This window comes from Colletotrichum orchidophilum, assembly GCF_001831195.1.
Source record: "Colletotrichum orchidophilum strain IMI 309357 chromosome Unknown Scaffold_85.1, whole genome shotgun sequence".
Taxonomy (NCBI): domain Eukaryota; kingdom Fungi; phylum Ascomycota; class Sordariomycetes; order Glomerellales; family Glomerellaceae; genus Colletotrichum; species Colletotrichum orchidophilum.
In genome coordinates, this window is record NW_019173041.1 from 50,101 (window position 1) to 70,548 (window position 20,448).

General features: G+C 53.6%; 7 protein-coding genes across 7 annotated transcripts; 5 read left to right on the top strand and 2 right to left on the bottom strand.

The window, feature by feature from the left end:
* Positions 1-1,896: 1,896 nt before the first annotated feature.
* Positions 1,897-3,012, top strand: CORC01_09401 (uncharacterized protein; the record flags this gene model as incomplete). The annotated part of the gene is made up of 1 exon (XM_022621030.1): positions 1,897-3,012. The coding sequence occupies one exon, from the start codon at positions 1,897-1,899 to the stop codon at positions 3,010-3,012; it is 1,116 nt and encodes a 371-aa protein (XP_022472418.1).
* A 560-nt stretch (positions 3,013-3,572) lies between these two features.
* On the top strand, positions 3,573-4,859 carry CORC01_09402 (uncharacterized protein; the record flags this gene model as incomplete). The annotated part of the gene is made up of 2 exons (XM_022621031.1): positions 3,573-4,116; positions 4,180-4,859. 2 exons carry the CDS (start codon positions 3,573-3,575, stop codon positions 4,857-4,859), a joined length of 1,224 nt encoding a protein of 407 aa, XP_022472419.1.
* Positions 4,860-5,226: 367 nt separating this feature from the next.
* Positions 5,227-6,987, bottom strand: CORC01_09403 (amino acid permease; the record flags this gene model as incomplete). The annotated part of the gene is made up of 3 exons (XM_022621032.1): positions 5,227-6,214; positions 6,270-6,609; positions 6,702-6,987. 3 exons carry the CDS (start codon positions 6,985-6,987, stop codon positions 5,227-5,229), a joined length of 1,614 nt encoding a protein of 537 aa, XP_022472420.1.
* Positions 6,988-8,528: 1,541 nt separating this feature from the next.
* CORC01_09404 (uncharacterized protein) lies at positions 8,529-10,261 on the bottom strand (the record flags this gene model as incomplete). The annotated part of the gene is made up of 3 exons (XM_022621033.1): positions 8,529-9,959; positions 10,018-10,072; positions 10,134-10,261. 3 exons carry the CDS (start codon positions 10,259-10,261, stop codon positions 8,529-8,531), a joined length of 1,614 nt encoding a protein of 537 aa, XP_022472421.1.
* Positions 10,262-10,842: 581 nt separating this feature from the next.
* CORC01_09405 (MCM2/3/5 family protein) lies at positions 10,843-13,525 on the top strand (the record flags this gene model as incomplete). The annotated part of the gene is made up of 2 exons (XM_022621034.1): positions 10,843-13,206; positions 13,271-13,525. The coding sequence occupies 2 exons, from the start codon at positions 10,843-10,845 to the stop codon at positions 13,523-13,525; spliced, it is 2,619 nt and encodes an 872-aa protein (XP_022472422.1).
* A 2,003-nt stretch (positions 13,526-15,528) lies between these two features.
* Positions 15,529-18,710, top strand: CORC01_09406 (uncharacterized protein; the record flags this gene model as incomplete). Its single annotated transcript, XM_022621035.1, has 5 exons — positions 15,529-16,279; positions 16,337-16,680; positions 16,729-17,032; positions 17,090-17,973; positions 18,036-18,710. 5 exons carry the CDS (start codon positions 15,529-15,531, stop codon positions 18,708-18,710), a joined length of 2,958 nt encoding a protein of 985 aa, XP_022472423.1.
* A 992-nt stretch (positions 18,711-19,702) lies between these two features.
* CORC01_09407 (uncharacterized protein) lies at positions 19,703-20,145 on the top strand (the record flags this gene model as incomplete). The annotated part of the gene is made up of 2 exons (XM_022621036.1): positions 19,703-19,942; positions 20,041-20,145. Coding segments are annotated over 2 exons (345 nt in total), but the record flags the coding sequence as incomplete, so codon positions are not given.
* Positions 20,146-20,448: the final 303 nt, after the last annotated feature.

Below are 20,448 nucleotides of genomic sequence, written 5' to 3' on the forward strand. Positions count from 1 at the left end.
GTGGCTTGACCTTATGGCGGGGAAGCTGGAGGCCCCGCATCACCCCGCACCCGCAAAATAGCCGTTGCCCCTCGGCAGACCTGGTCTGTCGGCGGAGTCTCCGCAAGCTCACTCCCTTCTTTTTAGCGTTGCTTCAGCTATCTGCTCCGACATTGTGTCACCCCATCGTGTGCCAACTGTGCCAACGATACACTTTTCCCCTGGTCAGGAGCTTGGGGCAAGCAGCACGCGGGACCGTATCCGGCCGAGTTGAGCATGGCCTCGGCCATACCGCGGAAGGGTCTTCTGTACCAAGCGGATGTTGCTCAGACGGGTTAGGGTAGAAGAGTGACCCAAGGAAGAGAGATATTACCGGGCGATCGCCGAACCTGTCTTGATTTGCCCGCTTCAATGTGGCCGCAATATTGGGTGGCTTCATCATGCGTTATTGGAGAGGTGTTGACTCTCTCTTCTCCCTCTAAATTCTACTTCTAAAGCATATCGATATTGTTGCCTTGAGAGTACCAATTCCATGAGACACAGGCAGCACTAACAACCACTGGTCATGACTCAATGTCTTCCTGTGACTGTTCAAAGGGACATGCAAAATTGGACCAAAGCCACAATGCCTTTACCGGGAAGTAAAAGACCATTTTCCAGGACATTTTTCATGCATACGGTAATGTTACTGTGTGATTCCTTCCCGACGTCGACATGTGTTTTGAATGGACTTGAATCCAAACTAGCCTGGCATATACCGGGCTGCAAATCATGTTCTACACTTCCACCAAAGCCGCCACCAATATCTTCAAAGCCATCTGCTACCGAGGCCGAAGGTGATTTCATGTGCCCTCGGGAGTCATGGAACGTTCTACTAGTCACCTGATCTGCGAGGTTTTTTTTTAGCTATCTTGAACTGTACTTTATGCCGTAGCTGAAAATAAGACTCCTTGCGTCTAAGCTCATCCCAATGGACCTCGGACTTCTTGATCTCTTCACACAGGACTCCTCAACAACACCCTCGATACTCGAGACCATCTCATCTATATGATAGAGTAGTCTACAGACCGTTGTACTTATAAGCTGTGCTCCTGGGACTTCTCGGACTGCATCTAGTAGTTCTTTCAGGGCCATCCTTCACTTCTAGAGATGGTCTCGGTGGCCAAGCACTTGTATGATATGGCCCTCTCACCGGAGCACCGAGAAAGCTTGGATCGATGAACGCCTCTTACCTCTCCATGGTAATTTGGCTCCACGAAGAGGGCACCCGCCTCCACAAAGATGAATAATAACAGCCCTTTCTGGAGGGCGCCTAATCCTCTCTTTCCCTTCTTCCTCATCTGAAAGAAGCTGGGTCAAACGTCAGCAGCTTTTGTTGCCCAAGAAACCCATCATTCGAGTAGGTTTGAGAGGAGTCTCTTCCTATCACCAAGCCTTTGCCATTCTGACTATAAGCTCTTGAGCAGCAGATCTTCAACTGGCGATTCCTCGAGTCTTCTCGACTGTTGGTGCCGGACCGGGCCTCCATCAGACCTGGCTCTTCATTTGGCGAATGACTTCTTTCGCGTCTAGCTAGGCACTTCCATCCATCAGCCATTGCCCTTCTTATTTCTTCCTTGCCTCCCATTCAGAGTCGAAAGCGATTCTCATCAACGTTCTGATCGAGAATCATTCTTCTATCGACGCCACTTATCAAGTGGCTTGTCTTTCATCGACAGATCAACAACCCATCCTCGCCTGAGCTCTACTTCAGTTTGCGGAGCTTTCCCGTCCTGAGGATCAAGAAGGCCGTGTTTTCCAGCCTGTAAGCTTTATTTCGATTGGCCTTCTTCATTAGCTGACGATTGATGTAGTCAGAGTCTCACTCCAAGAGTCCAACTTGACCAATAAATTCTTGACGAAGAAGAACAGTGCAAAATGGCGTCTCATGGCAACGACGAGAACAAGGGTCCTGGCGATGTCCGTCGAACTCTTTGGCCTGCGGCTCATCCTATGACCGAGATCACTAGAGAGACCAACAATTCCGAGCAGACCTCCGACAACGAACTTGTGGAGTTGCCCAGCGATAAGGAAGAGGACCTCTTTCCGGACCCAGGCACCGATATCAAAAGTGCCCAAGACTACCACACGCCTATTCCCCGCTGGAGTCGCGACAAGCACCTCCGTCATGGTACCAAAAACAAAATGGTCCGCAATTCCAATGACGGACTCAGAATGAATCCGGTCCACGGCTTCGGTGGCTCTACGGACGGCGATGCCCCCGGTAGCTTCGAAGATCCCGGTGTGACCCCTACCAAGCGACCCCAGCATGCCGTTGAGACCCCGCGTACGATCAAGGCTCTCCGTACCGCTCGCAATGTCTATGCTGGAAAGGGCAATGATGCGAAGAAGCCAGGCTTCGGTGCTGTTAAAGTTCTCGATTATGACCCTAGCCCCAAGCATTTTCTGGCGAAGGCTACCGCCAGCCTCCAGACCGATTCTTCCAAGGCTATTGACAAGCCTGACATCGAGCGCAGCTTCTCGACTCCTCCCCCTGGCTTCCGCAATGATGAGGGCATCGGCGCACAAATCCCTGACCGCCCGCACACCGTCAAGACAGCCCCTGCGACCATGTTCGCCGATATCGACATCGAGGAGGATGACTCGCCGTCCATTCGTCGCCAGATGGACCGTCTCCGTATCGCGTCCGTCCCGAATTCGGGCTCTCTTGAGCGTCCCTCGGGTCAGCCCGCTGGTCCTCGGCCACTTGGCCTCGAGCGTCCCCAGCACTACGCACCCATCAGCGCTGGTGGTGTGCAGATTACACCGGCCAAGATCCGTGGCAAGCGAAGCCGCAGTGAGTATGAGAAGACTTCTTCCATCTCTGGCCGAGACGTGACACTGGAGAGAGAGATCATGCGAAACTTCGCCGCCGCGGCTCGCGAGGAGGAGGACGATGCAGACGAGGAGAGCAGCCAGGATGAAGATGAGGATGGCGAGCTCACGCCCAAGGCTTCGGTTCTCAACAGTCACATGGATATTGATGAAGACTGATTCGACCACATGGCTGGAGTAAAAGAGTAGCCTCTTTACGGCAGTGCTCTCGTTCCCACTCGGGCGTCTCTTGAGGTTCTGTCCAGGGAAGGAGAGACTGGGTTGAAAGGGTGAAGAGCCGTTGGTCGTTAGTTGGTTGGTAGCCGCTTTATGCATAAATCGATCAAAAGCATCGCTTACGTTAGCACCTCTGTCCTTTGTTGCTCATCCGCTTAAGTCAATATCATATCCCCCAGGGCGTCTCGCAGCAATTACACCCCCTTCTGCCCCTTCCACCCTCTCTACCATTCCAAACCCAAAACGGTACGGATACAGATACATCCCACGAAGGAGGCCCGTCGCACCCGGACACGCGCGCCAGATAAGCTCCACCCCCAAGAGTGTCTTGTCAATCAAGACCGCCTTTCCATTTGGCAGCGGCGCCGGTTCTGGTCCCGTCCCCGGCTCACCTCCGGATAAAACACAGAAGCGAGCACGAGAGCATCTAACCACGGCAGCTGCCCGCCAGTTGTGCAACCCAACCACACTCCACCCCAAAGCGGGCAGAAATACCAAGGGCCATGAACTTTCCCACCTCCACCTCCAACGACTTCGCCTTCAACCCCATCCTCAGCTCCAACAACCAGTCGCAACAATCTCAACAGCAGCAGCAGCAGCAGCAGCAGCAGCAGCAGGTTCAATTCTCCTCCCGTCAGCTCCAGCTTCAACAGCAACAACAGCATCACCATCAACAGCAGCAGCAACAGTTACAACATTCATTGCCGCCTCCGCAACCTCCTTCCCCTGCGTCGTCCGCCAACGCGCAATCCCTCTCCGCCGCCCAGCAAGCCCTCGCTCACGCACAGTACCAGCAGTTCGTCCTTATGAACGGAATGAACGGCGGCAATGTGCCCAACGGCATGGGCGGCGTGCCCACCCCGGCCGGCCAGCAGGCCGAGCTCAATTATATCTATGGCATGGTCGAGGAGCTTAGCAGGCAGCTTACGGAGAACCGCCGTGTCACCGAGGACATAGTCTCTGGTCTTGGCAGGGTGCGCAGTCGCGCGAGAACACAGGGAACGGGCAATGACGACCTGATTCACAACGCCGCTGACGATATTCTTGGTACGCGCGCGCAAACATACGCACCAAATTGCTTTTCATCACAATTACTGACACATTCTCCAGCTCAGGAACAGAATCTCGACACACTCATCTCCATCCTCTCCGAGTCTCTCGAAAAGGCAAAATACAGCCGCGATGCCAACGCGACACTCCTCAGCCAATACGCGACAGTCTTCGCCGCAATGCTGAAACAATTCCACGAGTACAAGGCAAAACACGTCACTGACGTCGCCGCATGGCATCGCTCCTACCGATCGCAGCTCGCCGAAGCCCGTGCCGAGAATAGCAGACTCCGGGAGCAGATCTGGGAGATGCAGGAACGCGCCGGGAAGGCCAATGAAGTGCTTCGCAACTTCCGGCGCAAGCACGACGAAGACGAGACGCGATGGGATCGGCGCGTGGAGGACGTTGCCGCGCGCCAGGAGCTTCGGTTCTGGAAGCGCATGGCCATGCCCGAGGTGAGCGACGAGGACCCGTGCTGGAGCGACGACGACGATCTCATCGACCCGGCGGAAAAGGAGCGTTTGAAGGAGCTGGATAGGGAGCTGGAGAAGAGAGCTGCGCAAGAGCAACTTTCCGGAAGCCAGCAAATGGGTGACGAATACTCGCGTCCGCAGTCTCCAGAATCTAGCATGATGGGCGGCGTCCCCATGCAGAGAGACCTGGGGATCCCCATGGGCATGCCCGTCCCGCCGCCGAGGCCCTCGAGTGCGAACTCGAGCACTGGCTCCTCTGGCCAGTGAGGCAGCACATGACGCGTTTGCTAATTTACGAAGCATGCTATCGGGACTGGGGCGTATGGAGCATTCAGGGTAAAAGTTACCGGCGTTGGGGATTGCTGGGAAGGACAATCGCTTGAGAACGAGCGATCGCATTATACCTCATGTCATGCGGGTCAAGCACCTTGGACTTGGCCTATTTTATCGAATACATTAATGGTTTGTTGAAACGAAACAAATCTATTAACCGCATTGCCCCATGTGTACTGTTGCTGTGGCTGTTTGCCTAGGAGAGCACAAGGCACACTGGTTTCGATACCAACTCATTAAACTCCTTCCCATCGCTGCGATCGGCCAGCTCAACAATGTCGTCGTACGTCAATGACCCATATCACTTGCCACCAGTGATTGTAGTAACTCTTGCGTCGTCCGAGCTAGAAACATTGTCAAGGAGACGGATGCCCGTCCGCACATCCATATCTTTCAATGGAATGAGTACAGGCTGCTCCACCTTCATGATCCTCGACTGCCAGACCCGGTAGCCGATATACAATACAATCGGTATCACTGTCCCGAGATTGTCGCGGATGATGGCCTGCGCATCATGGCCGCCGACGGGCCAAATGGCCGTCAGAACATTTGCAAACAGCCCTAGAATGCAAATGGCAAGTCCAACCCAGCCTCCCCATACGCCAAAAGGGCTTTTCCAAAGGAGCGTGTTGGGGTCATGTCCTTGCGCTGCCCACGACTTGCGGAAACGAATATGACTGACGCAGATAGACGCCCACGTGTAGTAGTTGCTAGCTCCCGAGAGGCTCAATAGCCAGTCAAAGATGGCGCCGCCGCCGGGTGCCAGGTTGACGAAGGCCAGGAGACCAAAAGCGGACGTGATTACGAAGGCGTACACGGGAACGCCCCATTTCACTGTGGCTCCCCACCGGGGGCCCATACCCCTCTCGCAGATGGCTTGGAAGGCCCGGCTGGCCGCGAAGATGCTGGTATTGGCCATCGACACGATTGCCAAAACGATGAGGGCGTTGAAGAAGCTTGGGAGATGCTGGATGTTGGCGAGTTGCGCAGCGAGCGTGAAAGGGCTGTACTTGGCACCGGAGCCGGTCGAGGCCAAGTCAGGGTCATTGGATGGGACGACAAAACCGAGCAAGAGGAGCGATACGATATAGAAGAAGAAGATGCGGCCAAAGACGATCTTGGTCGCCAGAGGTAGGGCTTTCTGGGGGTTCTTGCACTCGGCCGCCGTCAGACCAAGGAGCTCCGTGCCACCGTACGACATGCCGGCGGTTCGGAAGACCAAGAAGAATCCGGAAATACCATTTTTCACCGCGCCGGGATCGTGCCAGAATTTGGCTCCTGTTCCGTGTCTGTGACAAGTCAGGTTGATTCAGTCGAGAGGGAGATCAAAGCAGGAATAATTACCGTGGATCTGATGGGACTGCGCCAGTGATGATGAAGATCGCAACAAAGATGAAGACGGTGATAGCGAGGGCCTTGCCGATGCCGAGAGCATGTTCAATTTCACCGAACCACTTGGAGCCAAGGAACGAGGTCGCGGTCAGAACAACCAGAATTGGTGTTATCACATAAGCCGGCTGCAAGGTTGGGGCCCAGTACTTGATCTGTGCTGCGATCACCGTGAGCTCGAAAGGGAAGACAATAAGCCAGTTAAAGACGAAGTTCCAGCCCATTGCAAATCCCCAGGGCTCCGATATCATGCGCCTCGAATACTCGTAAAAGGCGCCCGCTACGGGATACGCGGCTGCAAGAATGTGTCAGCGTTCTCCTGTTATTGCGATCTGACATGTACATATTGGGAAGCACCAAGGGACGGGGATAGGGAACAACACTTACCGGCGAGTTCACCCAAGCAGCCCATGGTACATGTTACGCCGAAGCCGACGAGGGCGAAGTTGAGGACGAGGGACAGAGGTCCGCCAGAGCTGAGGGCAGCACCAGATCCGACGAAGAGGCCGGCACCAATGGAACCACCCAACGCCATGAATACCATATGCCGGATCGAGATGTTCCGCTCGAGCTTAACACCCTCTGCGGTGTCGATGGGCTCGGACATACCCCTATCGCTGGGCGACCTCGATGCCCTCATCTCCAATATCGGTGCCTCCTTCTTAGGAGACATCATAGCGAGATGGAGACGGACGAAAATACAAATTATCAAGCTGAAGATTTCAAGGATTGGAGACGAATGTGGGGGAAAGAAGTGTCAAGACAATAAAAGCTGAGAGGATGGAGCTCAGGTCTATATAGAGAGTGCGCAGTAGCTTCGACGTACGGACATCCCGATGGAAGTAGAGAGGGGCGGAACGATAATGCCACGGCACTCGACCGCTTTAATCAGCTCATGTAAAGATAAGAGATATAGTTCATGGCAGGTCACAGGCCCGAGACATTCGCGACTTCACGAAGGTTTGGAAAGGGCGTTCCGCGTTTCTGCGACCACACGAGTGGCAGTTGCTCCAATGCTTCTTTCCACGCTCGCTCATCTGGACCGAACATCTTCTTCTCCCTTCTACCATACATATCGATGCTCAAGAACATGACATCTTGAGCATACAGTCAGAAAGAACACAGAAAGACGTTGGGGAGATCGATTCTTTCCGCTGTCTTACAATTCTTGTGCCACCAAGTTGGTTCCGTATTGAGATGTGTGCCAACCAAGGTCCTCACGCCAGTCTGTAATCTGCCGGCGATGATTCTCTGACCGCCACGTACCTAGTGAGGTAATGATGGACGGGACTCCACCTGGTGTAGGCGAGAATTCTAAGCCGCTGGCGGTCTGTAGGCGAGAGAGCGAGAACGTAAGCAAAAGTCGTAGGCTTAGGAAATCTGTCGAATTGGAACGCCTCACAGCACACGAGGAGAAGAAATTTTGAAACTGGGTCATGCTTCATGAATGGAACTGATCTTGCTTATAACCCTCTGTTTTTGCAACACAATCGACGATGCCATTCGGGAGAGAAATAACGTCAACATTGCGTACCCATAATGGTAAACTCAGACCAGCCTCATGCTGCTGCCATCAAGGTCGATGTAGCTTACTTTGGATAGTCATGATGCAGATCGGGGGGCTGGTCTCGAAGAGGCCCTGACGCTCGACATGCGGTGATCAAAAATGCTGTCCTACGTCTGCTTACGGCTGTGTAGCTAGGGTAGCCTTGAATTTTGCTTGATTCTGGAGCTTGGCCGTATACGATCGTTGCGCCGCAGAACATGGGCGGTTCGTCTAGATGAAGGTGCCCGTCTGGTAGGCTTGGAACCTGGAGGTCTGGCGGCGTGTTGGGCGCACCTTTGATTCGTCGTGCCCACTGCTCACTCAAACTTGCTGCCAGGGTAGGTGTGGTACGAGAATAATCAGCCAGGGATGACGAGTAATTCAGTCCCAGCAGTCGCCAGAAGAAATGTTGAAAAAAGACGGCTTCCTCAAGGAGACATGACGTGATTGTTGCCAGGCCGTAGCCGCCCAAAGAAGTCGAATTACTAGTTGGAGCTGAGTGAGCTCAACACAGTCGACCTCGTTCGGAGGCGTAGGAGCCCTATATCCTCACAAACCATTATCCTTGTGGCATGCCATTTGCCTGCCAACCTTAATCCGAATCCAACATTCAAGCTATCATACAAGCATAACCTCAAGCGCAAGAGATACCGTGGTACTCAAGCAGATCAGTAACCACTTTGCTCCCGACGCTGGTCGTCCTTATCGTCCTTTGAACCACTGGCCGCCCCTCCCGCGTCCTTGATGGCCTGGTCGTCGCCTCTGAGCTTGGCAAAGTAGGTCTTGATGTCCTCTGCGCCGATCGCTTTGCCACTCTCTGCAAATTGTTGGAAGAAAGGCTTTAACTGGTCTTTGAGGTGGTTGTACGCCATGACGCCTTCGATCGCACGAACACGGTCGACATTGCGAAGGGCACTTTCCCCACGCTCTAGCAGGCTGCCGCTGCCATTTGTAGAGCCTCCGTGTTCCGAGTTTCCGCCGTCGGACAGAGGTGGCTCGTATGTTTCCTCCTCCTCCAGCAGCTGTGGATGCGGATCCAGATTAGGATAGCATGACGAACATCGACAAAAATTGTTGCGGAAGTCCTCTTTCAAAAACAACGAGAATTCTTCGGCTGGCGGAGATGGAAGTCCAGCCCACCGGCATGTAGCGGACGGAGCTTCTTGGGTCTCCGGCTTGGTTTCCGGATCACTGCCGTCAAGCCGACCCTCGGCTAGTTCGGAGGTGCTTTTCAACCGCTTAGCCTCTACCATGTCGACGTCGTCTTCTGCCTTTCGTTTCTTAGCCGTTTCCTCCGTGTTTGATACATCAGCATTCTTTTGCGTCGTGAAAACAGCTGGCAGGAACCCCTTGGCTCCCGCGTACTTCTTGATCCATGGGTTGGCATTGACGCACTTGTAGCATAAGAATGCTTCAAAATCGTCCTCGCCTGGAAAGCCGGGTGGCATCGGAGGGTCCTCATCGTCTTCCTCCTCCTCCTCCTCCTCCTCCTCCTCCTCCTCTTTCTGCTTCTTGTCTGCTGTTCTTTCGTCCACGAGACGCGCTTCTGAATCTTCCGAGATTGTGGGCAAAGCCGTAGCTTCTGTGGGCTCCTTCGCAGTTGTGGTCTTCCCCTTCTTCATACCCTCAAACCAGTTGGGCCCCATTCCAACCAAGCAGCCAGGGTGGTACCAGTCTTCACCGCAGCCGCCGGTCTCGGACGTACCCAGTCCCAAGCACTGGAACATGGTACCTTTCTGCTGGAATGGATCATAATCACACTCGCACGCACAGAATCTGTTTCTAAAGTTCTGATTGTACTTGTTGTTCGCATCAGGCTCCTCTGAGTGCACGCCGCCTTTAGTATTAGTGGCAGAGTTGATACGTAGCCTGCAGGGGCTGGTAGATGGATATCGCTTAGTGCCGCAGTCGCATGTGAGGTTTCTCTTGGTAAATATCTCGACAAGAATATGTTCGCCGTGGCACTGGACAGAGCAAGCATAACAGACGCCTGCACCTTCGTATGGGTCTTTCGATTCGGCAGGCGGAGGATTACAGGTGAGACAGGCGAATACACTCTGGCGCAGGGATCCAAGAATCTTGGTACAGCTTTCGATGCTCTTGAGACAGTCAGGAAAGTTCATCTTGCAGATAGACGGGAGTGGCGATAAGACGAACATAGGGAAGAGCCTCGCGCGCGTCAGCTTCCAATTGCATCTGGTCTCTAATAAACCTATGCAAAAGATAAGCGTTAGTCTGTGATCAACACTGGAAGAATTTGGAAGATGGCGCACTCAGCAGCAGTTTGGGAGTCGTTGGATTTCTGTGACGAGAAGCTTTCGCTGCGTGTAGCCTTCGGCGCGACAGCCGGGGCATCAGCATCGCCAGCCGGAGCTGGTGGTGGAGGGGGGTCCATCGACATTGTGGAAAATGCGCAATCTCTGTCGCAGATAGATCAATGATGTTGAGAGGGTGATGCGATGGTATAGAAATGTTGGGAAGAAGTGGATTAAGGATATCCGAAGTGGTTGAATAAGGTCGGGTGGTAGAGAAGCAGATCGATATGGAAAGCATGCCAGGCCTCCAGCCCAGCACCTCCCCCCCCAAACGCGACTTCTCCATGCCGGTACGTCAGATACGTACCTGCACCAGCTTCCACTTTCCAGGTTCCTTGCAGCCGTCCACAATTGCCCATTTACGCGTCGTCTGTTTTAGGCAAAGCGGCACTTTACGCGCTGCCCCCTGACGCGATTCCCCCTGGCGACGTGGATGGGGCCCTCTGGTAATTTCATCCCGCGCCCAGTTCTCCCCATTTCTGCTTCCCCCCTCTTCTTCACAACCGCTATCAACGAATTTGTCGCAAGCTCCCGCAGTTCGGGAGGAGGAATATTCCATTTCACAAAGAATTCCTCACACGCTGCCATCATGAGGTAAGAATCATGATACTGCCCCATTCTGCCCTGACACGAGTCGCTCCACTGTGGTGCATGAGGAAAAGACTTCATGGCTAACCGCTTGTGCAGTTCTCCCCTCCGAAGCAACCCCAGCTCTGCCAACAGAGGCCTGGCCTCACAATCGAGTCGCAAGCGTGGTCGCACAAATGGCGACGATGGTTCATCAATCGCCCCGACCTCGAGTCCCATGCCCTCATCGCCTCCTGCTCCTTTTATGGCACACGGTGGGGACGACGACGAGGACATCGAGGACGAGGCCGAGATTCAGGATGACTTGGACGAACTTGATGAAATGGCCGAAGACGAGGTTGACCTTTTCCGAGATGGATTCGAGCAAGATTACAGAGCTAGGGAAAATGATGGATATGAAGGTATCGACATCGACGACGAGGGCGAATATGGAGACATGGACCTTGCTGCGAGAAGACGGCTCGAGGCCACGCTCAACCGTAGAGACAGAGAAGTCGCTCGACGCCAAAGAATTCCTGCCGCGTTCTTGCCTGGAGAAGACGACGAAGGCGATATCGACCTTTCGGCTCAGCCTCGGCGTCGGCGCCATGCCTACGACGAGGACCCTGATGAAGACATGGACGCCGATATCATGGACGAAGAGCTTTCTCTCGAGGCCCTGCAGGATGTCAAGGCGGCCAGTCTGACCGAATGGGTGTCTCAACCATTTGTGCAACGGACCATCAAGAGAGAGTTCAAAGCTTTTTTGACAGAGTACACCGACGACCACGGCTCCTCTGTCTACGGAAACCGCATTCGTACCCTTGGTGAGATCAACGCTGAGTCTCTCGAAGTTTCCTACGAAGAGCTCTCCACATCTAAGGCCATCCTCGCCTACTTCTTGGCAAACGCACCATCCGAGATGCTCAAGCTCTTCGATGAGGTCGCTATGGACGTCGTACTCCTTCACTACCCCGACTACGAGCGTATTCACTCCGAGATCCACGTCCGCATTTTCGATCTTCCCGTTCACTATACCCTGAGACAGCTCCGTCAGTCACACCTGAACTGCTTGGTGCGTGTCAGCGGAGTCGTCACGAAGAGAACCGGTGTCTTCCCCCAGCTCAAATATGTCAAATTTGACTGCAGCAAGTGCGGTGTTACACTCGGCCCATTCCAGCAAGAATCCAACACCGAGGTCAAAATCTCGTACTGCCAAGCCTGCCAGTCCAGGGGGCCGTTCACACTCAACTCAGAGAAGACGGTATACCGCAACTACCAGAAGCTGACCCTTCAGGAGTCGCCCGGCACAGTCCCAGCAGGTCGCTTGCCTCGCCACCGAGATGTCATCCTTCTCTGGGACCTTATCGACAAGGCCAAGCCTGGCGAAGAGATTGAGGTGACTGGCGTATACAGAAACAACTACGATGCCCAGTTGAACAACAGGAACGGATTTCCTGTTTTCGCCACCATCCTAGAGGCAAACAATGTTGTCAAGTCCCACGACCAATTGGCAGGATTCCGCATGACTGAAGAGGACGAGAATGAGATCCGCAAGCTGTCTCGCGAACCCGGCATCATTGAGAAGATTGTCAACTCCATGGCGCCAAGCATCTACGGCCACAACGATATCAAGACTGCGGTGGCGCTGTCCTTGTTCGGAGGTGTTGCCAAAGTAGGACGAGGCTCTCACCAGGTTCGTGGAGACATCAACGTTCTGCTGCTGGGTGATCCTGGTACGGCCAAGTCTCAAGTTCTCAAGTATGTGGAAAAGACGGCGCATCGGGCCGTTTTCGCAACGGGACAAGGAGCTAGTGCCGTCGGTTTGACGGCCAGTGTCCGGAGAGATCCGCTGACGAGCGAATGGACGCTCGAAGGTGGCGCTTTGGTGCTTGCCGACAAGGGCACCTGCCTGATTGACGAATTCGACAAGATGAACGACCAGGACCGGACGTCGATCCACGAGGCCATGGAACAGCAGACTATTTCCATCTCCAAGGCCGGCATCGTCACGACTCTCCAGGCTCGCTGTGGTATCATTGCTGCAGCCAACCCTATTGGCGGGCGGTACAACTCGACAATCCCCTTCTCCGCCAACGTCGAACTCACAGAGCCCATTCTTTCTCGTTTCGACATCCTTTGCGTGGTTCGGGATACGGTTGAGCCCGAAGAGGATGAGCGTCTTGCTCGGTTCATAGTTGGCTCGCACAGCCGCAGCCACCCCTCGTCATCACAACCCGGAGAGGATTCGATGGAAGTTGAGCACGAGTCAGAGAACCAGGACACGCAAGCAGAATCGCAAAGGAAAGAGGGCGAGATTCCACAGGAACTCCTCCGCAAGTACATTTTGTATGCGCGCGATCGCGTCAGTCCCAAGTTGTACAACATGGACGAAGACAAGGTCGCGCGCCTTTTCGCCGACATGAGAAGGGAGTCACTAGCAACTGGCGCGTATCCAATCACGGTAAGTGTTCCAAATGAATTTTCCCATAAATTTCGAAATAGCAAGCCAACTAACGTCATCGTAGGTGCGTCATCTCGAAGCCATCATCCGTATCAGCGAGGCCTTTGCAAAGATGAGACTCTCGGAGTACTGCAAGGCGGAGGACATTGATAGAGCCATCGCCGTGACGGTTGAAAGTTTTGTGGGAAGCCAGAAGGTCAGTTGCAAGAAGGCACTGGCGCGAGCCTTCGCCAAGTACACGTTGAGCAAGCCAAACTCCCAAAGGAGGGCTGGCGCTGGAAGCCAGGCGTCGAGACGAGCGGGTGCAGTCCGAGCATAGGCTGCTGATTCTATTTTGAGGGCCATGATCAAATACTTTGCATTAAATCACTATGGGCGGAACTTTACGTGTACTGGCAAGGCAGGCTGGCGGCGATCGGCGCAGAGGCGAAGCGCATGTGTCCTGGGAGGGTGTTTGATAGATGAAATCAGGCTATTGTAAGCAGTGGCTTCTTTCTTTGATGATACATAAGGTAGTAATGCAAAATGAAATGAGGAAAAAAAGTCTAGCGTGTAAGCATCTGTGCCGCTCGATCTGTTGGGAGAGGGCAGTAAGTCATCGATCGCCCGCTGTATACCTCGCTCGTGCCCGTATCCCGACGGGCATCTTCGAGGCGCACTTGCGGTTCACTTGGTTTCCAAGTTGGATTTCTTCGATAACAAGGTACTTGGGCATCTTCGAGGAGGTGGCAAGAGGAATAGACGAAGGCCCTCGATCGAAATGTCTCCAGCATGCGGTTAAACCGGTGATTTAGCTTGATTAGGTTGATTCCGTTGCGGCGGGATGATCCAATTTAGAAACAAACATGGAGGAGGATGCGGCATCATGCGGGTCAGGAGAATGTGCGGTGCACAAATTGGAAGTTGGACCACCTACGGCAAGCCGCAGCCACACAGCCTCGCTCTCTACTCCCATCAAGCAGCTCTTGCATGGTTGCCTACATGAGCTCAAACTGTTTGACGAGTGCGAGTTGGATAGAAGTAGGGGGGCATGTCTTTTGGACACACAGTTACACTCGAACCACGTGCGTCATGCTAGTCTCCCTTGCGTCGGCCTCGTCTTAAAAAGGAAGAGTCTGACAAGGTCCAACGACTCCAACCAACGAAGCCAAGACTTGATTCCGGCATGCGGCCGCCCTGGGCGATACAGGCTTGCATCACCTCCCGGACATCATGCAGGTTTGGGCGGCGGTGACCCTGAATTCTTCCTCTTGCAGCCTTCTCCAACCACCTTCTCTCCGTCGTCCCATGCATCGTTGCTTGGGAAAGCTAGCCTTTTTCTCAGCAGAAAACCCCCCAGCCGGGCTCCGTCAGGTCAGTTGAGACCGAGAATAGCCTCAGCTATAGATGTCCACCATGCGTCTCCAAGGATCCATGCCGGCTTCTTACATCCCCTGCCTGGGTTCCCTATGAAGTTGAAGTAAAGATCTTCGACACGACGGTCGAGGTGGGTCAGGGAGATGGAGTTGACAGAAGTCGAGACTCTCACATATGAAGAAGTCTTCTGCCCCCCGATGGCATCTGGGGCTCCTGCCGAGGCCGCAAATTCTGGTTGGTTTTATCTCACGGGACACCAGCTTCTTCGAGACTTTCTTCCTTCCCTCTTTGTAACTAACACACTTTGTGTCAACCGCCTCCCCCTCTCTCTCTCCCTATTTCCGCATTCTGTCACGCAGACACGATACCAAAAGGTCTCATCCAAATCATTCTATTCCTTTTTCCTCATACCAACTTTGGTCTCCCTGTGCACCCGTTTACGGACCGCATCCGGGAAAGAAGCCCCCTTTGAACACCGTCAATCTCCTGTCGCAAGAAACGAAATCGAACAACGACAAACAGTTCCAACATCCAGCCACCAAGCTTTCCCACACCATTCCTCGCCAGTCTCATATAGTACATTCTGATTTGTTTGCGCCGTGTCACGTCTCATGCTACGCGCCACCAAGACCTCACCGTACGCGACGCAATTACGGCTTCAACAGACGTTAGCGTTTATCGCGCCTCAAGACGTCCACCACCTTTAACGCATGTTTCTCTAGAATCATTGCTCAACTTACTATTGGCGCAGCCGACGTATCCTCGGTTGGAACCAGCACATCACCAAAGGGGCCAAGGATTCCGTCTGCCGTCTCATCCAAGGTTTCGACATCAGAAACCAGACGTTGCGTCGGTCTTTTGAGTGACGGAACCACCGCTCTTATTCATGTCTCATTGGATCATCAGTGTTTAATGTTTGCCCTGTAATGACACCAAGCCCTTGATTGTCCTTGGTACCCACCTATAATGGGAAGAACCGATCATAGTCGCATCCCTCTCTCCATAGATCCTATCCCTGAGGCGGAAGAGACTCACATTCTCAACTTACAAACGCAAGATGGCAACTTTTCTTTCCCGGACAGTTTTCTTTCATCCTCTAATTCCCAACGAGATGGCCGTGAGCCAAGGTCACCTGGTGACGCCATGGACCTTTCGACTCTCACCGGCGCTGCACATAACCAGAGTACTACCCCGTCTCAACCTGACAAGTCGAGTTGCTATGGGAGAGACCCGTTCGGTATTTCAGTGGAGAAAGTCATCAACCAGATATCCTTCGCACGTGTCCCCGTCGGTTCTAAAAGCAGTTCACCCGCCACGCCTCGTTCCAACAAAGGCCTTCTGGGTACACCAAAGCCTGGACATACATCACCACGAACAGCAGACCGCCGAGCCGCACCACTGTCACCCGAGTCAGATCTAGACATAATTTCGCCCGTACAGTCGCCGTTCTCGTCTCGAGACAGAAGACATACAGCAACTCTGAAGCGCAAAACATCAATGGCGTGGGACGATCCGCCAAAGTCTTCAAAGCCATGGCCTCTCATAGACGCCGAGGAGATGGGAGACCTGGGTCGCGCGACTCAACAAAAAGGCGAGAGTCGGCAACAGATTAGACCACTTCAATCGACTTCTGGTCAAAGTTCAACGAGATGTGATGAGAATTCTCTTGAAGAGCCTGATCCAATGGACGACGAGGATGCCTTGTATAAGAGATTCAGTAAGTTATGTCTTTACAAGCTGAACTGTGCTGGGTAATCACTGACACCCACTTGAGGTCGTCCTCCAACTTACTGCGACTCACGAAAGGATGTGCATAGGAAGAAGCATAATTGGTTCTCAATATCCATCTTGGCTCTATCATTCTATTCCACAGGACTGAGCTGCCTCTGGTTCGTCGTGGCTGTCTTGCAGCCGCGTTGGGGCCCTCAAATCTCATCAAGCGGCGGCATCCTTCCGTCAACAGCGTCTTTGGTATGCGCAATGTTCGCAAAGACCATTGAAATCTCTTTCGTGACGGTTTTTGTTACCTTTATCGGTCAGGTATTGACGCGTCGCGCTTTCGTAAGAAGGTCCGAGGGTATGACCCTCGCTGAGATGACAATGAGAAACTGGGTCATTGTAAGTCAAGGTCGTCTCTTGCTGCCGGACAAGTCTAATGTATCACAGCAACCTGGATTTCTCATTACGCACTGGGAGACGCTGCCGTATGCCGGCATGACCCTTCTCGGAGTAGTGTCCCTCGTTGCCACCATTGCTTCAACTTTCTATACGACCGCATCAGACGCCATGATCACCCCCAAGCTCAAGTTTGGCAACTGGGAGACCAAGACGTTGAGCGGCTATGTTCTGGCGTCCTACATGAACCCACCTTTTGCGCGTGAAAGCTGTCCGACGCCATTGCGAGATAGTGACCCATTGGGTGTTGACACTGCTGGAAACGCTTGCCTGGAAGTGCAGTATGCTGGTCAATGTACGCATCTACCAAATGTGGCCTTGCTATCAAGCGACGTGCTGACAACCTCTTAAGCGTATCGCAACTTGGTCTCATTCTTGGGTGACTGGGACGCCATCAATCATAATGGTACAAGTGCCACCGTTGATGTTGTACACCGTCCAGTGGGAACGGCGCTGTTGTATGATAACACAACGCTGACCTCTGCCTGGATCGATGCAAAATACAGCAACACGACTGAGAATTACGGGCGATTCGGCAGGATAATCAACAACGTGACCCTCGCAATGCCTCACCCCAGCGTCTATGATGCAGCCACGAATCCCGTCAACAAGATTCTCCAGCCGAATGATTTGTCGGGTGTCGGCGAGTACGGCATCAGAGCCAGCGTGGTCTCGCCCGCGCTGAACGTTATGTGTGTCAACATGTCTCCCGAGGAACTGGCGCCACTGGTTTATACGGAATGGCCTCTAGGCAGGATCTCCTCCACCGACACGCCAATCCCAGGACAGAAAATCGGACCCCAGGACTGGGAGCGATACGTTCCTGGCGTATCGGAAACGGAGTGGCTGAATCGAACGTCGGTGGATGGAGTTTTCCGCTGGGGTAAGGACTATGGGCGGCGACCGCCAGTGTTCCAGCTTGTAAGTGACCCCGATGGGCGTATCTACGAGGCAAGGACTAATAGCTATCCAAAGTATCCTTCGGACTTCAACATTATAACCAACACATCGGCAGTGAGTGACGCTATTTACATCCTCACTAAATCGGTATTCATAGCGAATTATACCCTTTGTGAAATGAGATCATGGGTGTCACCCAGTTGCTCAACCCACTTCAACATCTCTGGCACTGCAGGAGCGCATATGCAGGCACACTGCGACGACAGCGGCGATACGGACAGCTACACCAATGTCCACACCGAAGTCACCGAATCCACCCCCGTGACGGACTGGAAGGTGAGGAACCCCCAATGCCCTTTTCTCTGTCACCTACTTACTCACTGGTTCCCCTGCCATAGAACATTGCGGATCAGTGGCGTCTGTCGATGGACCTCAACGGCGGAGCTCAAAACAACAACGCCTCCAACGCCCGTATCCTCTCCCAGTTCGTTCTCCAAGAGCCACAGCTCAACCCTCTCCTCCCCTCGATGGCCGAAGCCCTCGCCGTCTACGCCTCGTCAACCCTCATCATCGGCAGCCTCAACACCCCCTTTGAACACTACTGGCGCCATGAAAAGATACAGCTCGGCGCACCGGGGAGTCTGGATCCCTTCAACGCATCGATCCGCACGCAGGAGTACACCTCGGGCCACAGCGCCGAGTGGCAAAAATGCTTCTACCTCGTCCTCGCCCTCGTCTTCGTCATCAACGTCATCTGCCTCGCCTACCTCCTCTCCTGCTCCGGCCTGGTGACGGATTTTACGGAGCCGCAGAACCTGTTCGCGCTGGCGGTCAACTCGCCGCCCAGCGAACAGCTCAAAGGTAGTTGCGGTGGCGGACCTGCAAAGAGGGACCTGGTGGTGCCGTGGCGAGTTGCTTACACGAGCGGGTCGAACCACTACTTCTTCGAGGAAGCTAGCGATAGGCCGTGGCGCGGCAAGTATTCCAAGCAGGATATGACGGCTGATGCGGCGTACCATGGGCGGGAGCGGAGCAGTTACAGGAGGCTGAGCACGAGGAATACATGGTTGTAAGCGAAAGTGCTGGCTTGTTGACTTTTCTGGGCCTCTGGGGTCTTTTGACACGAGTACGGATACAAGGTGGAGGTATTATATTTTGGCGTTGGATAAGGTATGGAAAGCGGCAGCTCAAACGTGCACTTTTTCTTTTTCTTTTTCGGGACGTGGAGTTTCAAATGATTGAGCGAAGCGCTTGCTTCAGGTAATTACCACTTTGGTACGGCAACATCATCTCTTGTACATTGATGTATACGGATATACAACTCTGCAACTCAGTCGTCACAACTGAGACTATGCTTTCGTCTTGGCGGTTTAGTATTTACCTCGAGGCCTGTGCTCACTGCTCACTCATCGTTGGAGTCTTGGGACCGACCCCCCAGCATGAGGCGCAAATTTGGGCGGCATTAATCGCACGCGCCCGTCAGCGACGACAAGGTGGTTGCCGGCAATCGACGGCGTTCGAGAAAAGGAGGCTGTGCAAAACGTCCCCAAACTTGAAGGTTTCCTTCAGTCCTGATGGGATCTCACCCGACCCAGTCAGTCATGATTTGGTCAACTGGCAGGATTCTCGGCGAAGAGGCAGATGCCCTAACACCGATCCGCCCCCCTTTTCGGTTGCTAGAGGTAGGCTGTAGCAGGAGCTCTGAGAGATTCCTTGGTTAATATCCTCTTAGCCTGAGGTGATCACCAGCCAGCCTCGCCGCCCATCCTACCCGTTCCTGTGCTCACGCGGACTAAGGATTGTGGCTTATCCTCACCTCTCCCCTCCACGCCAAGGACCTCAATCAATCAACAACCACGGACGACGACAGGGGAAGGCAGCGGGCGAATGATGCTTGGGGTATCCGTACATTTGTATCCTTATTGTGGTGCCAAACTCTAAAAAAGATTATACAGCACAGCACAGCACAGCACAGGCTGCACCGCACAGCAAAGCACCCAGGGCAACGCACCGCACAGCACCACGTAGCACAGAAAACCCAGGGCAACGCAGAAGGAACAGATCAACCCTTCGACGCTTGCAGCGGCATCTGTGCGGGTCGCGCAGTCGCGCAGTCACCGTTCGTTGGCCTTCTGTTTTGATTTCTTGGCATCAAGCATCGCCCGTGGCTTCTCTCTTCCCGTTGTTCTCCGTCACGCCTACCTTACTTTACCTTAATTTAAGCACCCAAGGGACTAAGGTAGTCCACCAATTTGCCTCTCACCTCGTTTCCCTTTCCTATCCACAATTATTTCGTCGCTGGCAAGTACGGATACCTCACGCTGCAGCGGGCTGTTGATCTCTGCATCAGCTGCATCAGCTGCATCACCTGCCTCATTCGTTTTTTCTGCCATCTACACGCAGAGAAACTTGGTTGCATCTCGTGCACCGCCGGCCCACTGCATTAACTTTTCAACCTCCATCAGTCACAATACCCGGCCGAGACCCTTGGTCTTGGCATCCGCATAGCACCATTGGCATCCCAACTCGCTCGCTCATTTAGCCCGACGTTGCGAGGCAGTCTCCCAATTCAGATTTTTACCAGTCGACTCGGAATCTGGCTCGCACCAGCACAGCACGTTTTCCCTCCATCCCGTACGGATACAGGAAACAGAAAACGAGGGGGAGGCCAAAGGGGGGCTACCTTAAGCTAAACTGACAAAGCAATTCCGCTTGCAACATTCCTTTCCCCGCTCAATCTCTCGCCATTTATTGAGGAATGCCAGCCCTTCAACGCTGGCATCAACAAACATCTGCGTCCCGGCTCTTGCG